General features: G+C 39.1%; 1 protein-coding gene across 1 annotated transcript in view; it reads left to right on the top strand.

Annotated features, from left to right (window-relative positions):
• The window catches only part of UbcE2H (ubiquitin conjugating enzyme E2H), a 65,004-nt gene that overhangs the window by 12,180 nt on the left and 26,387 nt on the right, over nucleotides 1–26,437 (top strand). The window contains exon 2 of the mRNA XM_033486301.2: nucleotides 6,594–6,670. Coding sequence (XP_033342192.1) covers nucleotides 6,594–6,670 — 77 coding nt within the window. The remainder of the gene's footprint in view (nucleotides 1–6,593; nucleotides 6,671–26,437) is intronic.

The raw sequence follows: 26,437 nt of genomic DNA on the forward strand, positions 1-26,437 counted from the left end.
CTCATCAGGCCACGTCATCCGTAATTCGGGTGACGCTGATTTGACTACTTACAAAGGATTTCCGAAAATATTTCGACAAATATTCTACATGAGGTAATGAAACGATTGAATTCTTATAAAAATGGTTTATTAAAAAGATTATTCGCAGTGTATAACATTAAAACATTCTCTGCAAAGTTGAGGTTGATCAGGACAGCTTGGACAAAAAGTTGTTGGTTTTTTCAGATTTGCTCGTGCCTCTGATCGGTCCATTTCGTATCTTTTATTTGAGCTTTTATTTGAATTGTAGCTTCCTCAGTATCATCAACATTTCTTTCTTCTTCCATGACCAATTCTTGTAAAATCCCGTCAATAGTATCTTCATAACATTCATTATCACTAAGATTGTATTTATCAGTATTCGAATCAGAATCTGACGATGTAATTCTATTATGCTTCTCCTTCCGGGCAATCCGATCTCTTTTCATTATTGAAAAAAAATAAGGGCAGAGATTTTAAGTTATACCATTCGGTACTCGGCAAAGATTCCAACTGTTCATGCAGGAACAGAAACAGACATGAATTAACAGCGCACGCTTCCTATAGCGGCACGGGTGGCCTGTAGGAGATTTTGTTGTAAATACGCGTGGCAGTCAACGTGTTAATATGCACACATTAAATTCTTTTATTGTCGAAGAAAAAAATTTCATACGTCTTATATTGATTTCGTCTTGTCGATATGTTCTGATTGCTTCTTCATTATCAAACTACGAATATTTTTCACCAAAGTTCTACTTAATCGACAGAAACGATTTTCGTTCTCCGCGACGAGTGCACGTGTCTTAAACGAAGGGCTTACAGGATGAATACATCGCACGTAGCGCGATTTACGGTGTTTAGCCGAACGAATTTTCGCAACAATGAATTCCGCGCTAATCTGTATGCTAATGGGAATGTTTTGCTCGGTTTCCGCGAGTTGCTCGTGAAAGCAGGCGGCGACGGAACTTCTCGTGCACGCGTCTGAAATGTAACGTTTCCGGTAGCCAGGTGCAATACGTTCCATCGATAGGCGCGGCCTATCAAATAGTTGAAATTCTCTGAATCGAGTAACCGTGCTTTTCAATCGATTTCCTGCCTGTGACCGAGGCGTCTTGGCGATCGCTAGAAATCTGCGAGAATCGGTAAATATCGGGAAGAAAGAAATCGGACTGGGTCTCAAAATCACCTCGTAGTTCGAGAACACCGAGATTTTTCAACACCTCGAGCAGCTGAACAACGCGTTTTGGGACTCGTTTATAAAATCCAGATAATCTCGAATCACGAGATACTTTCGGGAACCCGGCCCGACTCTACCCGATATTGTCGGGTCTCGCATACCTCTAGCGGTTGTTGGCGTGCGTACACCTGTCTGCGTGCAACCCGGCACCGTCGACCATGGGATTGGCACACGAGACGTGGTCTTTCGTGTAAAGCCCGATATCCACCAGCCATGGTTCGTGGGACATTGATGGTCGGCTAACGATCGTGGCCGGTACTGTGCACGTGGATCACTTCTGGTCGGATAAGTTTAAAAAGATCCCTGTCTGAGCGCGGCCATGCATTCGGCCAAACCTGGCCATAAAATATCTGAAGAACTAACCAGGCAAGAATTGAAAAGATTTTGAAACTACGCGCAATGTAGTTCACGCGGTGCTAATAATTGGCAGATATTTGCGTAGAATCATATTTGATTATGTTAATTGACTCTAGGACGGTTAAGGTATTGGAAGGTTAAATTAAGCTCTGCTTAAGGGAGGGTCATTTTGTATCCATGTACGAAAAACTGCTATAAATATTTTTTTTCTGTTCGCGGTATATTTATTTATAGAATACTGTTAAATAATACATTTGGGTGACTGCAAAGATAGAATATCGAAAATTTATAAAAGAACATTATTAGTCGAAAAATGCATGTTTCATATTCTCTGGTCATTTTTTATCTTCCCTCAATCCTTTTCCTGGGGTTAAAAGAATCGAGTGATGAATATTTCGAAATTCATTTCGAGAAAAAGAAGAGTGCAGATGCACGTTGTGCAAGCATTGACGTACTAATGTAAATCGAACTGCTCGACGTCTAGAGTTTCATGAACAATGCGAAATTGTTCTCCGAAATTCCGGTTGTATAAGATTTACTTATTGTATGAATTATTTACGGTTGATGATAGAAAACTTTTTGTCCGAATTCTCGCAGTTTGTCTGGAATAATTGGAGTACACCCGTCCTCCACTGAAGTAAACCATTGTTTGCTGCGTTACGGATGGTCGTTGATTGACATTCGCGTTTTCCAAACGCGCTAGTGGGAGTTAGGTTTAACGAAGCTCGAGCCTGGGACAGGCTCTGAGTGAGAGCTCCGTAACGCTCGCCTCGCGTGTAATAGCTTACCAAAACAAGAAAGTGGTTTACCGAACCGTTGAATAACATGACACACATCGGCGTAATTCGATTTTACTTTTCAACCATTCACGGGAAAACGAAGCGATACCCGGCAAAGAAAATCTCGAAATTCTAGCGGCAGCCAGTTCGTTCTTGCTCTGAACACTATCAATTGTTGAGTTCATACGAGTCCTATCCTAATAGAGAATGATGTTTACACAACACAGAATGATGTGTACACAAACACAGAATGACGCGTATACAACAATTTGAGTATGCAAAAATATTTATATTATCCGTCAAATGGTACTGAAAATCGTATAACCGAATGTCTCGAAAGTGATCGAAATCAAGCGATGTGGAATGACAAAGAAATTGTATTCGAATAATTAATGGAAAATCTCAGGAAGATGGAACTCCATTTATTTAAAAAGCACGGAGATTGGATTTTGCATAAGTATTAAGTAAATTCCGATCGTGGTTTAATATTACAAGGTTCAACTCGTTAATTTAGAAATGAATTCGCAAGCCAATTAACTCTTTACATATCAGTGCTCCCAAACGGGAATAAAACTTTTGTCATTTCCCGTACATCCTTATATTCTTCATTTCCGTTCATTTTGTAGGAGAGTTTTAATATCGAGTTAAACGCTCAAAAATTGTAATAATATTCTTGCCTTAATCAGTCAACTGTCGCAGTCACATTGAAAAGTCTGTAATTTGTTGTAATTATACGTTTGATTTTCTTCGTATTTTGTTGAATTACGACACTTTTCTAAAATATATAATTTAGTAAAGAATATCAAAGTATATATCCTTCTCAACCAATTACATAGCTGTTTTTGACTCGTATATATACTCGTCGTGAAGAAATGTCAACATTTTGTGTTATCACGATTATATACTCGTCAAAAACAGCTGTCTGATTAACACACGATGACCAACAAATAAGACACAAACATTTCTAAAAATTTGTATAAATTCAACCACCAACGATCAATGTTAATGAGAGGAGCGTGTATTTAAAATTTGCTAGTTTCGTGGAACGTAAGCGCAAAACCAGTGAAAGAGACGAAGCAACATTAAAAGTCCGTTAATCCGTCCGATTGAAAGCGCACCGCCGCGTCGCGGGCAAGATTTTCAAAACCGAAAACTCTGCGTAACCGGCGCCGTGTTTTCGTTCTCCCCGCAGCGAATTCATAAGAATGCGGTCGAAATTGCGAATTCTTCTCCCTCGTGTATTTTATTTTCTCTCCGATGTAACGAGAGAGCCCCCGTGAAATACTGTTCAGTGAACTTTCCCCAAAGCTCGCCGGTCCGCTCCGTTCTTCCGCTCTGTTCCGGTTCCGTTGCTTGTTTTCGGACTCGGTTTTCGACCCCATTCAACCATGCACGAACGCGATTCTTGCTCGACTTGTCCACGCGAATTATTCGCCGGTTCAATTTTACGGGAGAATTACGCACGGCTAACGCACGGCGAACACGAGGCTGCGTTTATGCCGCATTTGCGATAAATGGTAATAGAAATACGCTATATTTACGTTTACGTTGATGTAGGGGGTTTATATTTCTCGAAGATAACAATTCTTCGATAGAATCTCTCTCTCTCTCTCTCTTATCTTTGCGAAACCTCGACGAAAAATCTGAAATCGTACTGTCATAGTGCTCTACATCTACTCTATCGTAAACTTAGCCTAATTTCACCAGATCAGCAGATTAACATGGAAATATGGCTTGGCAATCGGCGACGCGCACCTGATCGCTTCGATATCACGACGCTGGTGTATTATTAAGTGATTTCGTTAGTACTGTAGAACCTCGATTATCTGGCCCTCCAATATCAGGATCATCCGTTATTTAAATACTTTTTATCTGCTATCAGCTCGATCAAAGGCGAATCACATACAAAACGATTTATTCTAGAAATCAATAAAGCTGACGTCTGACACTTCTCTCTCATCTAAGTAACTGTTCTATGTTACACTGCTTAATCGGACAATCAAGATTCTACTGTATCTGTTTTTATTTCGCCGCAAACGTTTTATCGAAGTTAAGTTGATACACAAATCTTTATCGTCCGGACCCACTGAAGGCTTCTTTTTTTCTGTTTGGGATAGTGTACAGTAATTCTTCGCTTTACACACGTCCCATTTGATTCAGCGATTCTTGTTGTGTCGTGGATCGTTTTTTAAGAACGAAGGAAAATTTGTTTTGTCCGACAGATTTATGAACAGAATTATGAGGAAATTTGGGACAGTATGTTTTCTTGCGTAATCAAAATAATTCGTGGATCTTTTTGGAAAATGTAAATGTTCCGAGGCAATTATAAGAAACAACGTAAAAATGAAGAACTCTTTCGTTTCTTCTAACGTTTCCACAGTTTTTGTACTTCCATTCAATTCTCTCACGAATGTATAAAATCCGCAGTCTAATTACTGTTTAACCCTGCGACTACCTGTATACAGGTTGCTCAGATTTGAAACTTAATTGTGTTACCCTAATCTAACATATCTTCTTCGCTTGACTAGTATTCGCAGAACAGTTTGAAAACGTAATTGATGTCATATAATTCGACCTTTCAATTTTGGATTGTTTAAATAAAATACTTTAATCTCATGAGATTTTCGAGATTGTACGGCGGACGATGCGTTAAAATATGTCTTGAACTATACAATCTTTATTTTGCATACAGATCCGCAGTCCAATAATTATATACTTGTAATGGAAAATTGTTTTCCGTTTATTCAAATGAATTCAAAGTGAATTAAAACTTCAAATTGCTCGGAACGCACGGTTCTGAAGGGGCTGTGGAAACACGGTGATGACCGGAGGAGTCGTAGCACTTGATAATGGTTCGAGGGACTGATAATGGAGTCGTAGCCAAGAATCTTGAATTTTCCGTTGCGTCATCGCGGTACGCAAAGCGATGGGATCGGGTTTAGTCACGCGAGCCTTGTTGCGTGGTCCCATTGATCGGTGAAAATAACGTTGCCAGTTGATTTCTGACACGATTCCCGGTTCTCTCGGCAATCGGTTTCCCGCAGTTCATTGCACCGTTTCTTTGTCGACGTTAAATATTTGCGCGCACCGTTTTCGTTTCTTATTCGAGCATCTCGCGCGACTTTTAGTACGCGCTGCCTCTCTCGCGAGCTACCTGTTCAGGTAAAATTTCGTCGACATAACAGGGAACGAGCAGGAACGCCTCTTGCAGGGAATTATGTGGTCACTGGAATGAATAGTAATTTCCGCAAGCTTTTAATCGACCGAAACAGAATGTAAATCCACGGCAGAGTTGGGCGAAAAGTAATCTGCTTAATGATTAATAAGGATCGATTATGGTTAACGTGAAACCGTGTTAGTTATTAATGATTACGATTGCCAAGTAATCGAGTAATCATGATTAATGAATAAATTATGTAATCGAAGCACATGTTATCGTTGGCCACGATTAAAACTGTAATCGTTGATCATGTAATGATTACTTTTGTTGATTATATTTAACTGATAAATTTGCTATTATGATAGTTAATAATAATTCATGACTTAATGGAAAACTTTCTTTTTATCTCGGAACCAATTTCAAGCGATGAGAGAAGATAAATTAAACATTCGATTAGATTGCTGATCTTCGAGCAAAATTAAACTTGTGTAACTCGATTGTGAGGAACCGAAATCATATACAAACGTATTTGTTCTTTTAATAATTTTAACAAATTAAAAAGCAGGTAACAATACTGTTGGAAAATGTTTCCGACAAGTTTGCTGTTTGGTACTTTTTCTAGATATTTTTGTCATAAATACGTAAAGTCCGCAGTCTAATGATTACAGATTTCCAAATGTATTTATTTTAGTGATGATTAATGGAAATTCTAGTAACGAATAACCGTGATTACTTGTCGCGATCGATTACAAAAGTGATCGCAAAATAATGAATCGCTGCCCAACTCTGATCTACAGGAATTATGGCCTTGTCTAGCGAGCACGTGCGAAAGCTGCTCACAGAAAATTCATGTGACTAGGGATTGACACTCTCCGTCAAGAAATTACCCGTGAAAAATCGGTCGAGCTTCGTGCAGCTAACCGTGCTTCTTGAGGATAGAAAATGGAAGAGAATTGTTGTACTATCGTGTCGTACGAGGATTAATCGATTTGTGTGCTCACTGATAAATTAACTATTTTCCTTAACCCACGCCTTCAAACAGAATAGAAAGCAAGCATGAGGTGACGATACTAGGAGGATTAAACGAATTTTCCGTCAAATTCTACGGTCCACGAGGCAGTGAGTATTACGCTTGTTTATATAATGTTTTAGAATTAGCATTGTAAGTTTGCTTACCGGTTAATAGAATAAGTAGAGTGATGGTACTAAATGCGAGACCTCGTAATATTTTCTTAAATGAGTGCTGCGATATTGTCGCAGTGTTTATAACTATTAGACCGAACGATTATCATTCGCGTGAACACGAATTGTGTAATACCTCGTTGAATTTGTTTTTTTCTCATCGCTGGTTCTTCTAATTACTTTAAACGAAAATTTATGTAACGTTGAAAGCAGATTGTTCGATGCCGAGCCACGAATGAGTGAAATATAAAACGGTAGCTTATTAAAATCATTATACGAAGAAATTTTGTATTCGGTTACGTTGACGGTTGACGCAGAGAATTTTTGAAAACCATCAATTTTACAATTGTTTATATGTATTATTTCTATTTTCATAGTAGACAATAGTCTAAGAAATGAATACTTTTCATAAAGATTTTTCATGAAATGCAAATGGAGTTTCATATTCGGCTACCGTTGCTCTACATTCAGATTAAGATTTACATTATAATACGTATTTGTTAACCAGTGGATCGATATGTCGCAAATGCTACGAGGACGAGTCAATAATTATTCTCACTGCAATTACGAAGTTTGCTGTGATAACAACAATGTTTGTCGTCGTGCAGTGTTCTCTATAGTATCAGGAAAAGATGATTTTCATTGAAAGACGAGCCAAAAATGTTCTTCCGTAGAGTTTCAACTGCGTGGATGCAGCACGCAGTAGTCCTTGGCATTTGCTTCGAATTGCAAGCTTCAACTTGTCGAATCGCATCCCACTGTAACGAGCATTGTGGACTACAAAGTTCCACTTCTAATAATAACGAGACCTTAAGATGTCGTTAACGCGCTGCTGACCAAGAACTGCGAAAAGAGACATTTTTTTCTGAAGCTGTGAATAAGATTGCGTTACTATGATCACTAGACTATGGATGTATATGCGTCTACGGCAGATATACGTAGGTGAAATAGAAATATTTGAAGACACTAGATAAATTTAAGAATATTGTACTACTATCGACTTATTAAAACTATTAAAAGAGGAAATTAATTTTTGTTTAATCTTTGATTCGTACAATTGGCTGAGAACTCTTTTATTTTGCATAAAGATCCGCAGTCTAAATAATCACCGTATTATTATCGCAGCAAATTGTGTCTAATTACTGAATCGCTTTCGTTTGCCGGTAAATTGTCTCCGAATTTGGAGATTCGATGATTTAGATTTAGGAGAACCTGTGCGATCACGATATGTTAAAAAGCTATCATCTAGTAACAAAATTAAAAAAAAAACAAATTGTAACGATTGTGATCATCCACTGGTTAACCAACATCTCTTCGAAAGCTGCAAAAATGAAATGTTTTTATCAATCAGTTCGTTGGATGCAATTTTTCGAACACAAGAAACACGATGTTTATGTTTGAAATTGTTTAACGGAGAAAATCGTTAGAGAAGATCCGAGACGAAACTGGAGCATTTTCCAGAAATAATAAACTCCTTGAACAAGTACAGCATAATATAGATGGCTAAACAATAGGAACTACAATGAAACGAAACAGCACTCCCTTTCAGCGTAGAAAAGGATCCAACAATAAGAACGAAAGAAAGTTACTTTTCCAAAGTCGTTTTAAGATTTCTCCGGGCTATGCTTCCGTCGTTTGTCCGTCAGAACGTACAAAGAGACACGAACTAGTAGTTTATCTCTACCTTATCTCGTCTCAATTATACATTCCTCGGCAATTATCCGAAGGTAATAAAATTGCTATTTGTTCCATTATATGTAGAATCTTCGAGTTCCCTTGAATTACCTGCAACTTCTTTTATTTTCAATATCTTATCCTGATACGTATCAGGTATCTCCCCCTCTGCAGAGTGGTCACTGAATGACTGAATGATACAAAACAAAAATAACAAACGCAAACGCATGTGTTTCCTTAATCTTTTATTATTTTATTTGGAAATATAATTAATGGATTAAATCACACACATTAAAATGTTGTCGGCATTTTCTCCGAGGAATAGAGAATTTTTCACGGGAATAGAGAAATTCAATGAGTTTTACTCGTTGTTGGACATCATAGCCATTTTAATCTCCAATGGATGCTCTATAACCTATGAAAAAAGATAATAAAGAAGATCGAAAATGAACAAGTTATGACTGTTTCAGTGCCTTCAGTTTTTCAGATTAGCTTAAACAGCAATTTATTAAAACATTTGAAATTTGCACGGATAGCCATCATCGTGGATATATCGGCCTCGAGATATAATATACCGCGATCCTAGATATTTTTTTGTATTATCTTATCAAATACTTGGTTTTTACGCATCGAGTCGTATATTTGTTACTTGTTACTGTCGGTCGTCCACTGCAAAAATGCTGATAAAATATGGCGCGCGAGCGATAAAACTTCCGAAAAAATAGCCACGTTTCCTCGCTTCTGTTTTAATCATTTCGCATAGCAGAGAAGGTCTTGGAGGGTTGCACGTGCAATTTTTCAGCAACAGTTCGTTCTATGCTTCACAATGTGCGTCATTGTTTCTACGGAAAAAAAGCGATTTTTGCTCTGCGTATAAAATTTTTTGTTAAAGCCATTGTGCGACGCGACAAAGGTTGGAAAAGGATTGTATATTCAATTAAACGCATAGTATCCAAGTATGTAAACAATGTATAGCTTCATCCCTAGCGCGAAACCTGGAGACCTTCGATATTTCGCGGTGTGCGTCGTGAAATGAAGTCCGTGTAGTATGTCAAACCATCGGCTGTGCACAGTGTGACGCAAAAAAAGTAGGCCACTCGGAAAATGTTCCATAAATACGCGTTGTTTTTGCAACGTTTTATCTCCTTGCGGCTCCGCGAATATCTCCGCGAATTGCTTCGAAATGGGAAGCTCTCATGTACGGTGTAATTAAGAATTTCGCCTGGCTATTCGAAACGTTAAGCGAAATGCTCTCACTTCCCAGGCACTTGATTTTCTCATTTAATACACCGAACTGCTGCGCATAAAGATCACTCGCGTTCAGCTTTGAACGACGACGGGAGGGGTCGTTCGAGACCCAGAAGAGTTTCCTCAAGTATCAGATGATTAATTGCTCCGCCGCTATTTATCCGACTGCTTCATGTATTACCCTATTCAAACAATTAGCAGATAACAGCCTAATTGAGGAGTCTTGAGAACTTGGCCACTTAAAAGATCCGAGGATTATGTAATCAGAGGTCATTCGAAACCAGAATTGAGCATTATTCGAATTGTTTCGGATAAATATTTATCTAAGATGGAGTAATTTATTCGAAAAACGATTATTCATATTCGAAGGTAATCACATTTGTTCATATAAATCTATTGAAATCTATTATTCGAATAGAGACCGTAAGATTATTCGAATAATAATTGTTGACTGCTTTTTATTTTTACGGAATTTCATAAGAATTTATTTACACGAAACATTCAGAATCAATTCAATTTCAACTATTTACTTGCGGAATTATAAAGTTGCCGATGTCTTCGTCTGCACTCGTAGAAAGATTATTTCGTTATGCATTAATGATCGATCCGTCCAAACGCAACGAACTTTTCGATGCAACATTCGAAAAAAGGAATACGAAATAAATAAATCGATAAACTATTTAAAAAAAACACTTCATACTTTCCATTTCCAATCAAATAGATTATTTTCTGTATAAATTCCTGTACGCATAAACTCTTATCCGCGTGAATTGAAATAAGATGAATGAAATAAGATTTCTATAAAATGTAATTCGGATAAATTTTTATCTGGATAAACTTTTATTCGATTGGATCATTCGATAGTGTCGAATAAAATTTTCTTCGTTAGTCTTTATCTCTTATCCGTGATCCGAATAAAATTTTGCCGATCTCTGATTGAAATCTTAGAAACTACGAATACGCCTATTTTTGGCTCTTCGTCTTCCACGGATGGTTGCGCTCCAGCAGCCGGCAATTAGCATTTTCATCTACAATTCTTGGGCAGCATCTGTCGGTCCTCGATATCCGCCGGGAATTACGGATTGTTCCAGTTCTTCTGCAAAGGCGTAACCGTTGCGGGATTAACATCGCGTTAGAAATCGATAAACGATGATTGTCGGGTGTGTATTTTAATGTTCGCATGAAGAACCTCATCTTCGCCGAGCGTTCCACTTTCTCTAGAGCGTGTGCATCGCATGGTAAAACGTGGCGAACGAAATGCTGATGCTCGCGCATCGGGTTCGATTTTATTGAGTTCCCTCGAATAGGTTTGCACCGTTAACATTCAACCGCGGTACTCTGGTTCCAGATATTCGGAATCATTTTATGGTCGGCGTGGCGTTAATCGCGGGGAGGGAACGATCGTCTCGCGGATCATCGTTTACACGTACTCATTCTGCGTTTCCATCATTTGATATTCCAAGGTCGGCATCCTCTCCACACCGGATATACTTATGCAACGATGTGCGTGTGTTTACGCGTATCTTCGAATCGGCTATTCGGCACGCCTGCAGTGTCAATCGATAACCGACGAAAGTTTCCCCGCGTCTGTCCTTAAGTTTGTTAATACAAAATTTTTACTCTATTTTTTTTTGCTCTATACCAGAGTTTGGCATTTTTCCAATAAAATTTTATTCGAGAAATATTTCGAATATGTTCTTCGAATAAAATTTTATTTGAAATTTTATTAAACAAATCAAAATTGCGTAAGAAAGGACTCGTAACTCTTTTTCTTTACAATATTTTCGTAAATACTTTAAATAAATTTTATTCGAATATTTCGAATATTACGAATAATCTTATACGAGATTTTATTCGAAATATTTACCGAAATAATGTAAAGAAAACGAGTCGGATGTCTTCTTTTACAATTTCTGTTTATCTAATAAATTTCTAAAAAAATTTAATTCGAAATATTCGGAGAATTGATTCGAAATGTTCCGGACGTGAAATCAGAACTTAATAACATTGCGAATGCGTTCTCATGTTGGTTTGATTAATTTCGGACCGTCCTTCGAAAAACCTCCATTTTCATGATGCACTGTTGGTTCGGTGAAGCAATCGATTACTTCTATCGCGTGGTCATTGGTGTGTTACGGTGATTGCTGTAACCCGTCGGTCTTCATTTGCGATTGGTAAACACCACACCTACATTCATCGAACAAACAGATTTTCCTTGCCAGTTGTCCCGTAGATGCTGAGAATCTGTTTAAAATCGGAGCTTGAGTTAATGAAGTCCCACCTTTCGATCGAGTCGAAGTATTTCAACGAAAAGCATTCAACGAATCCTCTCTCTCTCTCTGTCACCGTGATATAAAAGGTATAAAACCAACTACTGTAATTTCTCCCTGATTCGCGCTCGGATTGCGCACAAAAATGAGCAATTTGGAGCGAGGAGATACGATTATTCGAGCCTCGCTGCTCGTTTTTATATTCGCCAATTATCAACAACTATAAACACGAGACGCAAGGATTGAATAATCGTATCTCCACTTCCCAAATTGTCCATTTTTGTGTGCAATCTGAGCGTGAATTAGGGAGAAATTACTGTATAACACATCTTCGTTTAACATTATCAATATACGTTCCGAAACTTTTAAAATAGTTTAATAAATTCAGCATGCCTTCTAAGTGTAGGGCATACAAACGCACATAAAATCAATTTGGTTCTCCCTGAATGAATGAGTGGATTGGAATCATAGTAAGTCGCAGTTTCGAAAATTTTGACTTATGTCTTAAAATGTAATCCATACATGCCAGAATGTTAAAAAGCAAGTGAGATAAATTTAGAGTCAGATAATTCTAAACGGTACGCATGTTAATAAGCAGTAACACTCCTTGTTTTTCTCAATAAGAAGAAAACGTGATTTACTCCACTATGATTCTAAACCACTCGAATATAAAGTCTTCAGATAAATAAAGCTCTAAAGTCACCGCTAAATAAAGTTCTAAACTATTTTCTTCTTATTACATTGACGTTCCCGATCGAAAAATTCCGTGCGAACGGATAAGAAATGAAGTCACGGAAAGAAATTTCGCAACACTCGCGGAAAGGATGATTAGTCCGTTTGAAAAGATTGTTTATGTACAAAAGTCTTAAGTTCAGTCACGAGAGTGGTAATGAGTTTGTAATGAACGCGTTGGGACGCGGAAACGTTCGAACGGTTACTGCGAGGCTCATTATCTATAAACTACCGGCTGGAAAAAAGATTAGTGGAAGAAGATGATAGATCATTCGCGCTGTCTGCGAGATTTTATTCCGCGGATAAACGAGCACATCGACGCGCGAGCTGAAGCACAAGCGGAGTGCGTTCTCATTTGTTAATCAAACAGCATTCGAGCGAACCATGCTGCGGTTCCCTCAACCCGCGTGACAGCATTCGTCGATACGATTTTGCCTACATCACTGCACAATGTTGCTAATTGCACCCACCGTCAGCCGTCGTGTCTCGCTTCTTCGTCCCGGATAATCGCTTGGTAGTTACAATTAGATGAATTTGAACGATGTCAATTTCCGGTTGCTCGCCGTCGACCGTCGCAATTCGTCTCGAACTTCTAGACGAGCCGCCTCTTTACGGCCGCGGTTTTCTTCGTTCCCGTGCACGCGTAACTTCATTAAACCTTTGAGATTGCACGCGAAAAGGGGTCATTCCGGCGAAACGAAAGCCCACAGTGCCACGATAAACACCGCGTTCCGCTGTCGGCAAACTCGCGGCCGAACTTCAAGCTTGCACCAGGCGCTGAAATTATTCGTGTTTGTGGATTAATATTTGCTTTTTACAAGTTGGATAGAATCGCGCAGATTATTTGCCCGATATCGACTCGGACGCGCGCCGATTCGTCAAAGTTTATTAACGAACGGGGCCGTTGCTTTGGGGAAACGCGCCGGCCATAGTCGGATTATGCTGGCTCCTGATTTATTTGACGTAACAGATATTGCCACCGTTTGGACGAATTATTTTGTTTTGGGCAAGCTCAGACAGTGTAAACGCGGGCACGATACACATATTGAGGACGTAAAATCGACCGAGCCAGAAAGTGACCTCTTGTTTTTACGAAGACATGTTGCACCGAAACCAAACTCAAATCAAACTCCGACTACCGTAACTGCGACTATAGCCGCAGTGTTGGATGTTCTCTTGCTGCTTTGATAAATTCGAATACTTAATTATTTAACTAGGTATGAAACGTAATTCGATTTTATTAATATCTAGTTCTTTTAGCAGCTTTTTAATTCAAGTACTTAATTATTTGATTATATATAAAATGGTGATTCGATTTTATTAATATCTAGCTTTCTTAGAAGCAAATTTAATTTAATTCTTACGAATCAAGTATCTACATATTTAATTAGATATAATTAAGTTTCATAAAAAAGTATAACATTAAACAACTTACTTTCATCAAAAAGATAAATTCGAAGATTATCCCTAATACTAATATTTTTTAATATTAACAATTTAAGGGACAATTTTTAAATTTATTTTTATAATTACAGTAAATTATTTAATGTCATAACTTGTTATAAAATTTAATTGGATCTAATTAAATATGTACTCGATTCATGAGAAGACGACTGCAGGCATATGTGCATCTAATTTGCGATACTAAATAGAGATCTATTACTTCAAGAGATTGCTTCGTCAACCTTTGAAATTCACTTAAAATTGACGCTGTAAACATACGTATGTGGAGAATTAATTCAATAAATTTGTTTCTTCGAGCACATATTATGATAAAAATCGTTAAAAATCTGAATAAATAGATATTTGTTATTTTTGTCAAGTGTTTTAAAATAGTTGCTTTTAGTATTGTATAAAACCGATGTTGAAGGGTCGCCGGCCTTGAAAATTCATTTGAGATGCGCGACTCCGTGTGTTCCCAACGACGACAAACGTCAACAACCTTCATCCACACGCCACTGAATTCCGTAAACCGAGCGAATCGCTCATTGCCCGACGGAAACAGCGAATTAATCTTATCAGAACGCAGTCTTTGTTGTCCAACAAGGGAACGCAGTCTTTGTTGTCCAACAAGGAAACGCAGTGTCAATCGCCAATCTCGATATAATTTCAGCGTAACTTTGGTTACACAGCTTGGCCGGCGCAAAAACATTCGACGCGTATTCATTCTTATCGGGGCACCCCGTCTACGAACGGGTGGAAACCGCCCCGAAAGTTCGGTGCCCTGAATTTCTCCGGCGATGGTTTAATTACAAAAGGACTCGAGAACCGGCCGTCTTGTTTGAACGATCGCTATCTCGGACTTGCAAAGTACTTCGCCGCGCCCGACTGATGGCAATCACGAAAATAAATACGAGTGTCAAGGGACGGTACCGACCGGCTGTGCGCTTCGTAACCTCGTGTTACGCAATTTTACTCATTGCCGGTGTAGAAATAAAACGGGCAACCATCGGTGAAGCGCGTACAGACCGAGCATGCGAGAGACCTTATCATCGTTCGCCACGCTATGATTTACTTGAGAATCACCGTTCGATTTACAATAAATTCTTCCCGGTTGTTCCTCAGCTTGTGAACGAAAATGGACAACTTGGTAAGAGGGGATACGATTATTCGAGCCCGGCGGTTCGTTTTTATAGCTGCTGATAATCGGCAACTATAAAAACAAGCTGCAAGATTCGAATAGTCGTATCTCCTCCTCCCAAGGTGTCAATTCTTGTTTACAAGCTGACGGATAATCGAGGAGAATTTACTGTATCCGGAACACGCGATTCAACAACGCGTTTCGAGACGGCTCGTTCGGGCTGAAATACGGCTGAAAGTTGCGCGTACTCGTCGCGGTCGAAAGCTTAAGGTCAATAGTTAACACCGCGGTACTTTTATCTCGAAGACAATAAAGACCGAGTCAGGGGACGAGGGTTGATGTCTTTGCAGCTTACGCTTGTACTGACCTCCTTGATTAAATTATCCTAACATTTCTGATCATTCAGAGGATGAAGCTTTAAGTTAATAAAACGATTTTTGAATAAATGAAAATAAATAAATGGAATTACGTTCGAAACTCTACGAAGTAGAATATTCTAGTTGTGCTGAAAATGTCGACTGCCAACACCACGAGATAGTTCGTGGTTATTTTAAAATCTTTTAAAATTATTTTCGAATTTAACTAAGCACCTAGAAAGTATATAATAATAAGGATAATTGCGCAGAAATTAATTTAATTAATTTATTATCTTAAGTCATGAACGAGCAAATATTATACGAGCAAATATATACTTTTCTCTACAATAGTTCAAAATAAAGATCTTCCGCAACCCCCCACCCCGTTTCGAGAACCGAGATCGATATTGCAGTACTCAAGTCCTGCTATAAATTTCTAACTCCGCATAGTTGCCCCTAGTTCAGTAACAACTTTGAGAGCATTGAGTGAAGAAGCTCACCCTTTCCTCGCATTCCTCGCTCACAATCGGGGCTCTACGTTACTCATTGCACGCGGGTCTATCACCGAAGTGCTGTATAACGAGATGCATCAGTTCCCAGCAAGTCGTTTACACTTTTGCTCCTACTGATCAGTCTGGAGGAAATATTTTCCTCACTTTGAACCGAATGCTGCACGCTATCTCAACGTTCCGCTGCGTGACTGCGTGGATGTCTCGGGTTCTTTACGTTTACAGTTATCTGTAAGAAGCTTATCACATTTCTCCTTTAAACAGTGAAACAGGAATTGACATTTTAGAACTATCATGAATGTATGTTTACAACGCAGAGGAAAAGTACTTCGTTCATTTTAGATTACCAAAATAATTATATTTTAAACTATGATTTACTAAAATAAAAATATTATATTTGATGATAATATCAATTAAGCAAAGTAATAGATATCTTGAACATTTTTTACAACGAATACACAATCCTATTTTGGAAAGTACGTTCTATCGAACAAGTAAAATATTTTAGTTTCAAAGTATTTATATATAATTTCAAATACATTTATATTTTATATATAAATATATTATATAAATATATTTATATATAATATAAATACATTATACAGAGCTGGGTAAAATAGTATTTGAAATTATATAGATATATTTATATAATATATAAATATATTTATATATTATAATTATATTTATATAATATATTTATATTATATATAAATATATTTATATAATTTCAAATACTATTTCACCCAGCTCTGTTTGCAACCAATACCGCAGGAAAACACCCTGTGGCCACGTGGCACAAAATACAGTAGGCTTATTCGCAGCCGGACGACCATTTTCGCATGGAATAACAGTAATGCCGTAGAATAAGCAAGAGCACGCGGACTCGCAGAACCAGCAGCGTCAGCTGATAAGATTAACAGGACCCACCAACGTGTGTTACACGGATGTGGAGTTCCTTTGCGAAACGGACGCAAACGAAAGGCAAGAACCCGACGCGACGGAAGGCACCACCGGGGGCTTTTGATCAGATTAATATACATTCTCGTCCCATTAGCCCCAGGGCGATTTTTCTTTGAGGCCTAACATCGAGGACGTAAATACCGGCGGCAGCGTGAACCGGAGCAGTGGACTCGCGCTTTACCGTACAAAGCACAGTCGTTTGGAAATGCTTGTAAACGAGCGGTCGACGATACACATCGGAGATACAACGGTGTCCCGCACGGTGACCCACTTTAACAGCGGGGCTCTAATACACCCCAAGATTCTGTTCGACAGTGACGGGCAGAACCCGCGGTAGCTGTAATGGACGGGTGTTCTAGGGACGTTAATACACCGTCGACTGTTTTAGCCGTGTCACATTTTATACAGGGTGTTGGAAAGAAACTACGCAAGCGTGTAGTCGCGGACACGATACTGTTTCGTGGTCCAAAAATCGGCCGGAGAATAAAATGGACCGAAGCCCGTCGTAAATCATTTGAATTTGATTTGGGCGGAAAATTTCTTTGTCAAAGCCCGTCGCTTCGACTCTCGAATATGATCATTAGGGAAAAATGGGCGCGAGCAACGCATGTAAAACAGCGAAAATATTGAATGAAATTATTAAAGAAGGGGTAAGACTTGTGTTCGGATTGTATAGTGATCTGTTAGACTGCGAATTTTATGCATTTATGGCAAGAATAGATAAGAGAAATACGGGGCAGTGACGATATGAGCAGATATTGTTACAGTATTCACAATTTGTTCAGACTATCAAAAGAAAGAATACATATTCATGTAACTCGCATCATTCAACACACTTATCCACAGTTTGTCTTTTTAATTGCAGTTTAATAATATTCTTCAAACAATTGTTCATTATTGTGTAACACATAATGTCCATAAGTTATACATTTGTCGACAAACGTTAAGAAACTTTGAATATCGTTATATTAGTGCATATGATCGATCAAGAAAAATGACAATAAAGAAAGTTAAAAATACGACAATAAAATGCAAATTAAAAATTAAAAAATTACAATCAAGTAAAATTAATAGTTACGTTGACACAATACGAGGTTGTATCTTATGTTAAGAAGGTTCACTGCACTGAAGAATACGCATCTGTGTAACACGTTTCTTAACTTCTGTCGGTAAGCGTATACGACCATTTAGCTTTGTGGAAAGCGCTAAATCTGAACGGTGCTTTCTACTTTCCTCGCATTTTATTAAAGCAATGAATCGTTTCGGTACACGTTGTATATTTTATATTTCGCGCATATTTGAGCAATTTATTGCGAAAGAATTGGAAAAGATGGGAAAGAAAAAGTGCAAGAAGCCAGAAGTATATTGATCAGAGCCATATTTCCGTGTTCGAACGTTTACCAAGAGCACTGACGGCAATGGACGAATTCAAACGATTCCCTGTTAGCCAATGCCGCCGATCTTTCGATGTAGCTTCTTTCCATTTACCATGTGTATCAGCTTCATTCAACCAGAAGATTAATTTTAACGCGGACCCTGAAATTACATTGCCCCACTCGCAGCTTGTCAGAGCGTTCGAGGGACAAACGTGTTCTCTGCTAGTCTTCTGTTTCCATTAATAGTCCGCAGCCGCGTTGCTCCGCACTTTGCATTCTATCAGTGGACAGATCCTTTCCGTCACACGCTGCCAAATGCACCATAATTGCGTTGCAATCGACGTTCACCTTTCCGAGGAATAAGGAATGAATTCACTTGTTCGATGAGTCAGCCGTTTCGATAATTTTATCGCGAACGATCTTTTTATCAAACCGTTACTCATGAATATGTCGACCAACTTATTTGAACTCTAATACTCTCCGATTTATTTGAAGTCTAATCTGGAACCTCGATAACTCGAAGCTTTTTTCCCCTCAAAGTTCGAGTTATCGATGTTCCACTGTACAGTGAAGATCTCTCTTCTTCGAAGAACATAGTCTGATAATATTTTAATCCTTTGCTCTCAGAGTTATTCGAATTCCAAAATCTTCTCACCCAGTGATGGGCAACCTTTTTTTTTACCTGCGGTGGGCCATAAAATGGGCCGCTCGTCAATTGGTTTTGAACGGGTGCGTCGCGTTGGCGGGTCCCGAGTAAACAGCGGATGGGCCACATGCGACCCGTACATCATGGGATGTTCATCATACTGTACTAACCTATAGTGTTTCTACCATTGATAATTGTTTTCATTTCGTGTATATAATATCGAGCCCAATATAGCGACATGCAACATTTACACTTCAAACGATTTATTAAATATAGATGAATTCAATGATGTGCAAATTATTTTGGGAAACGATATGGCTATTTTTAATGTCGCCTCACAGTCGTCGTTCGAGTGCAAGAGGTTAAATACTATCTACTCCTTGCTCTTATTTATAAAAGGACAGTTTTATGTTTGAGAATAGTATAGCAGAATTATTGCACAGATTTCGTGCATAGATGAGAAAAATTGAGATAACGAAACGGCAGATACAGAAGAAACTAATTATTATGCAGCTTACGCTCCTTGCAGACAGTTTTTATTTTGCAGAAAGATTCGTAGTCCAGTGGATAAAATGAAAAGACAGCCTGAAATTAGTGTGCTTAAAGTCAGTAGTAAGTGGATTTTTGCAGCCGACTGTGGCGGATCCGCCGCCAGAGGTCAACGGTCATTCGTCTCACGATTTCGCGAACAACTTCCTCGTGTTTGGTCGTTAACCGAAATTCAGACAAATTACGGGGATGATTCGCGCAATCCGACGTGTAGTTAGCGCAGTTGGAGGCTGATTAGCTTGCAGTGACGAGCGTCGAAGCGGCGTTGGTAGCTCCTCCGACTCGTTTCCGCCGCGCCGGCGGAATTCCTCTGTCACGGCTGCTCGTTTCGGTCGTACGCCAAAAGCCCGCCCGCAAAAAGAACTACGGGACACCGAGGAGGACATCGCCGGCCAAGGAACCCTCTATAATTTCCATGGAAATGCTAGTAGATGTGTGCGAAAACCCGATGTTTCGGGGCCGGGTCGGGCCGGGTCCCGAAACCATCGCATAGTTCGAGAACTTCGAAAATCTCCAGAATCTCGAGGATCCGAATCACGTTTTGGGTCCACACTTGAATCCCGAAGATTTTGGTCTCTGGAGAATTCTAGGAAATACGAAATCGCGGTTTGTTTACATCGCGAGTGGACCTGATCGTCGCGCGTCTCCTGCGAAATTCTAGCGAAATGCAACAACGACCACCGTTGTAGCAGCTTATTTATCGACCAATTTGAAACGAACTGGAGCTTTAACTTCGTTAGTCTTTGACGGACACACTGGCTCGGCCTGGCTTGATGGCCTTTCGTTATTGTGTTACCGGAAACTTTCTGATAAAAAGTTAGGGACCGATAGCAGTTTAATTGAATATCGAGCATCGACGGTTAATTTCGTTTTCGTGGAAGTATCGAATGCCGCCATTTTAGAGCGGTCCCGACTTTCATCTTCCCCCCGTAGATTTCATCTCGTCCCTTACTGCGGCACGCGAAACGTGCAAAGTGTATTCTAATATGTACATACGTTTTCATTATTCTAGAAAGCCATAAAAGCTAACTAGTAATTTAGGGTCGCTTCTCTGATAGAAAGCCGCGTTCGACGTACGACGGCCATATTTTTCTCAGCTGTCGCCTGTTTATGGTCGATAGAAGCTAATTTACGTACTGGAATATTTATATTTTTGGCTAGCAACCGGTCGATAAACGTTCCCATAAAATGCACCGGGGAAAGATGATTCTAGACGCGGACACGCCTCATGCAAATACTGTACGGTAAACAAGATCAATATCCGAGTATTCAACATGTTTAATCACGGTACGGAATTAGAGTGTCTTTATTATCGCTCCGGAGGGAAATATTGTTTTCCGCGATAAATGAGATTTCCACCTTTATTCGAGACAAATCCGTTGACACCAGCAAACAATGGCTTTTATTTAAATTATGGATTTGCATTTTCCCAGGCATGACAGAATCCTGGAGGATGCTGCGTTACGCGCGGGTCGCCAATCTTTACCATTTTCAATTGCGTCAACATTATTATTTGCAAGGATAATGGATTGCGGTGATACTACTACGCGATCAAAAATACAAATTCGTCGAAAATACGATGCTTCGCCTTTTTTCTTATTGGTGCAACAGCAACAAGTTTTAGGAACATGAGACTGATGTTTATGTTAACGCTTTGACTGTCACGTCACAACCTTAAAATGTTCATAAAATTGAAGTATTTGATACAATCGAATTAAAATTGAAAAGTTAAGTTCTATGACGTCAATTATTTTTTCAACGTTCTTACATTGCATGAATCATAATGCGATGTGGATTATAAATTGAAAAAAATATAGATTAGCGTGAAAATTAATTTTTAAATCTAAGCAAATAATTCGTGACAGCCGAGGTGTTGCATTGGTGAATCTGTTGGTCTGGTCGCTTCGTCGGTATTTCTGACTCAAAAATCAACTAAACAACAAAGTGAACTTAAATTTTTCATTCGTTTGAAACACGACTAAAACTGTACACAAAAAAGGGTTTACGATTTCACAGTAAAAAGATCGCAGAGAGCTCAAAATATTGCGTCCGCTCTGCTGAAGGAATTCCGGAGGCATTCCGAGTTCCCTTGTGTCACCGTATACCAAATTCAACGAACTCGCTGAGAAATTGATCTCGCATCAGGCGTCGTGTTAATCGACACCTCGTGACGAACGATTTCATGAAACTCCGCAAAGTTCAAACTGCAATTTTAATCGGGCTGTTCGCGAACGAGGGCAGTGCGTGTTTCTCGTTCCGCGTTCGCGTCTGTCGCAGATAAAAACGGTTGCTCGCCTCTTCTTATCGACACGCACGACTATTAATATTAATTCATTGACGAGCTAGGACTCGCGATCGTTCGCCTCGTGCTTGCAAAACAAACTCCGAGATATTAACCCTAAATCTACCGAGCACGAAATCTGAGCGAATAAAAGTCCATAGAAATGTCGAGGTTTTGTTAATAACTAGACTACGGATTTTTATGCAAAATATAAATCGTAAGACGTACAAGCCAAGCCCAAGTTTATTTCTTTCGTTAATCATTTTAAGAAGTTCAAATTATATAGTACATCGACATTCTCAGTTTCTTTTAATCTTCTCACTGCTTTAAATTACATCTACTCATTTTTGTCACAAATGCGTAAATTATAACGTACGCTCGAATTATGAAATTTATCTTTTTTTTAATCATTTTTAAATTTTAAATCGGATCAACAGTTGCGGTATGGGGCGACTTTACATTTTTAATTTCCTGCATTATACACTGAGCTGCAAGGAAATCTATTTGTATCGTATTATACAATATACATATCTTATAGTTTTCACGCATACAATATTTTTACAATTTGTTATAAATTTGTGTTTCGTTAAAAAAAAAACGTTCGCATTATCTAATCTCTGTAATTTTAACAATTTTATCGTTTGGGCTATAGGGTTATTTTTTCGAATTCTTTGAAAAATATTCAAAAGATAGGATACAAAAATATAATACGTCTTATATTCGCGCGCACGCGCGCGCGGTAAATATAAAGTTAATTATGCTCGAAAACAAACGAAAAGCACAGCAACTGGTCATCTCAATCGGCTCCATTACTCTATTTTCTGTTTGCTCCATAAATATTCAAAATTGCCCCACGTTGGTAAACACCGTTATGAAGAAACACGCCTCGATCACTTTCAGTGCCCGACAGGTTTAGTGTCAGGATTGCAAAGCGTAAGAAACCAGCGTTTACAAACCGTCGAACTAGGGAGACCCTTGAAGGGAGTTTGCGTAACGATCGCGAAACCATCGTCCCCCAATCTGCCAGTCTCGGTCACACACCGCATCCAGAGACGGACCGCGTAAACTCGTTTTCGCCGTTTCTGTCGTGGATTTAATTTGCGTCGACTCCGCGCCGCGTATAATTCACGCGGGCCGCATTCTAACTACGCCCACTTTCGCGGGCTTCTTTTTTCGAAGCCGTCACGAGTTTTCGCGAGTGTACGGGCTCGACGCGTTTTCCACCCTCCCCCCTTCCATCACTTCCCTCGTCCTTCCCTCCTTTCGTTTAACTACCGTTCATTCTTTGTTTCTGTTTTCTGGTTCTTTTGTGACGGCCGAGCTGCTCCGGCGAACATGCCGAGCCTCGAGAACAACCGCGGGACTCTATGGAAATGGCGCCGGCTCTATCCGGCCGAACGAATTTTTATTGTTCGAGGACGAGATCGCTCCGGGTTCTCGCGAATTCCCATCGGAACCAGGTGTTTTCCGAGGGTGAGTCCACGTCACTGGACATGTTTATTGCATCGCGCGAGTCTACGCCTCGTTATCGGCGAGAAGAGGCCTGAGATGCACGGTCATGATACAGCTGTCCACCGTTCTCATAAATGGACAAATTTTGGTTTTCGTAGATCATTTTGTAATTATTAGTCTGCGCAGTTTTATACGAGATCAAAATTGTCTGTGCTAATCGCAGCACGTGGATATTGCACGAAGATTTATTTTCTCTTTTTTTTATTATGCTATAGAACTCACTACGGGGTTATTAGCAGCATGCGCATTGCTGTGCTCACGTACATATAAAAAATTTACATCAATTAAAAATGGAGTCCATGATTTTTTTTTAAATTTTTGGCTACGCGGCAAGCGAGTGGGTATGGTTTGCTTAAAAAATTGCTAGCAATACGATAGTATCGTTAGATTCTTCTATAATTTTGACTATTATATATTTTATACATTCATTTATCTCATAAATGTATAAAGGTCAATATCCGCTTGCGTTCGGCGTTTAACAGTGATATCGCAACGATTAACTCGTTGTATAATCTGTCATCGTGACTAAAACTCGCATGTTACACCGACGTCGGACTAAATAAGAATATTTGCTCGATTTTTTAGTCGATTTTTACCAATTTATGATCTTTCGTCCAGCAAGTGCTGCTTGATATTTTCTCGCAAATGTATTGTGAAACAAGTTTTGAATTAAAAATTAGAAGAATCAAGATTTATCGACAATTTTGGTCCATGCAATCTGCTGTAGATTCCCTCTCAAAATTTTGTATCAATCAATCAATGAATGAGAACTTAAGATATCTTGCGGCCCAGTTCGGAAAGGAGCTTATAGAATAATGCATTTGAAATATGCCAATCTAACTTGGAACATTTATAGCCTCTACATCTATTTCTGACGTTTATCTCGATGCCTGAAGACAGTAGAATAAAAATATCAATTTTTCCATACTCGCCTCTTAACTCTCACAAAGTTCTCGGAAGAGACGATGGAAATTCACGCGTTTTCTATTTCAGACACTGTAAAAATCTAGTTTCTCCGCTGTCGTGTAACTCGATGTACTCGTCCGAGACAAGCTACTGAACGCATCGCATAAAATCGAAGTACTATAAAACGAAAACAGATGAATGCTTTGCGCAGCTATCGCCGTGGAGCGTGCGAAGGACTAAATCTTGGAGAATTTAGATCGGAATGTAAAGGCGAAGATGCGGCTGGATATTAAATATTTTGCAAGAACCGAAACTTCGACAACGGAAGGGAACAAAATGGGTGGCTCGGGCGTTCACGTCGTAATTAAATTACTTTGTCGAACATCGACAATTTACGGTGCTTTCCTCTCACGCAACGCGTACCCGTGTTCACAGCGTAACGTGATTTACGACTGGTGTTAGCACAACGAACGTATCAGGAACAACCATAAAATTCCGAACCGAGGATTACGGCCATAAATGATTTCTCGGTGTACAATGAAGCTCTTTATCACGTTGCCGTCATCTTATTAACCGCTATCGATAGGCGCATCGTCTGACATTTTGGCGACAGTCTCTTTAATAAAATAGAAGCCGGATGAAAGCGCCGGCGAGGTGAATTTTCGCTTCTGCCGTCATCTCCACCCTTCCGACCCTTTCATTAGCAGACGGAAGATTAATCCTTTGTACCGGATGGGCGACTTAAAAATACCGAACCAGAATTCGAATGCTTTTCCGAAGAGCAGTGACTACATTTTCGATATTAATAACTAGATTTTTATGCAAAATGAAAATTGTCTGTATGGATCGCAAGAAGCGGAATCTGCGGAAACGGTTATTTCTTTTTTTTCATAATTTTAATGAGTTGCAAATAATGCAGTAATGTTCTCAAATTCTCTGAATGTTTTGAGATTGATCTACTTATTTTTCTCGTAAATTCATAAAATCTGCAATCTATTATTAACGTAAGAAAGTCAATGAATGTAATTTAAACACTACACGAATCTGACGAGTTCCATAAAAATCTTTGCACAGCTTATGGAAAAGAATAATGCTTCTTGCAAATGTATAACCATGTCACATAATTAGATGCACAAGAATTTCATTTGTAATGATTGCTTGTGCATCAAAGAATTTACTCTGTTATCTCTTAAATAATCTTGAATGTATCCTCGCAATCTTTTTCGTTAATCCAATTTCAACTGGTATATCTACGGTGCTCGATAGACAACGCAGTTTAGACTTAATTGCTGATTGGATGATGCTATCACAGCGAAAGGATTTCCTAATATTAATATCATGTTATGGCACGACACACACGTGCACTCGCACGTAAAGATGTGCCGTTAGAATCGGCTGTCCTATACGGAACATCTTCCTGCACGTGTGGGCTGACGCTGTGTTGTCCTAAGACCTCAAGTATTTTCAAGATAGGTCCTGCAACTGTACGATCTTCTTGCAATTAACAGAAATCAACTTTTATATCAGATTGTTTGGAAAGTAACTTCGTTCTTTCACGAGATGATGAAAGACGATGTTTTGATGTTTAGCGTAAATATTATTTAATGATGTATCGTCCTATAACTCTTTGACATTTTTCTGGTAGTATCGAAATTTTATGCTCGTCGATGTACTGTTTTTAATTGGCAAAATTCTGAGTTTACAAAATGAAATTCTGTCTGGGAAACGGAATTGCTTTCCGAACAAACCAATAATTGAAATTTATTTCTGTAGAAAGAAAATATCACAGAAAATAGCTCGAATATTACCCTAAATAACAATGTGGACGAAGATAACTTGATTTCCTTCGCGCGAAATTGCAAATCGTGGTCGTCGCACATACGCGATACGAGCATCGAACGCGTTAAACTGGTTTAGGGTGAAAATGGGAAGGTGTTGCGCGTATTACGGGGCGCAATCAGTTATGCTAAAATTTCAAGCGCACCTGCCGGAAAGTTAATAGAAAATCGCTGTGCAATAATCGCGGGAGATACGTGCACTTCGAAAGTTGTTTGGCTTGACTCACCACCGCCCAAAACGAGTTTTCTTTCCATTAGCGCAGAGA

This window comes from Megalopta genalis, chromosome 3 (assembly GCF_051020955.1).
Source record: "Megalopta genalis isolate 19385.01 chromosome 3, iyMegGena1_principal, whole genome shotgun sequence".
NCBI lineage: Eukaryota > Metazoa > Arthropoda > Insecta > Hymenoptera > Halictidae > Megalopta > Megalopta genalis.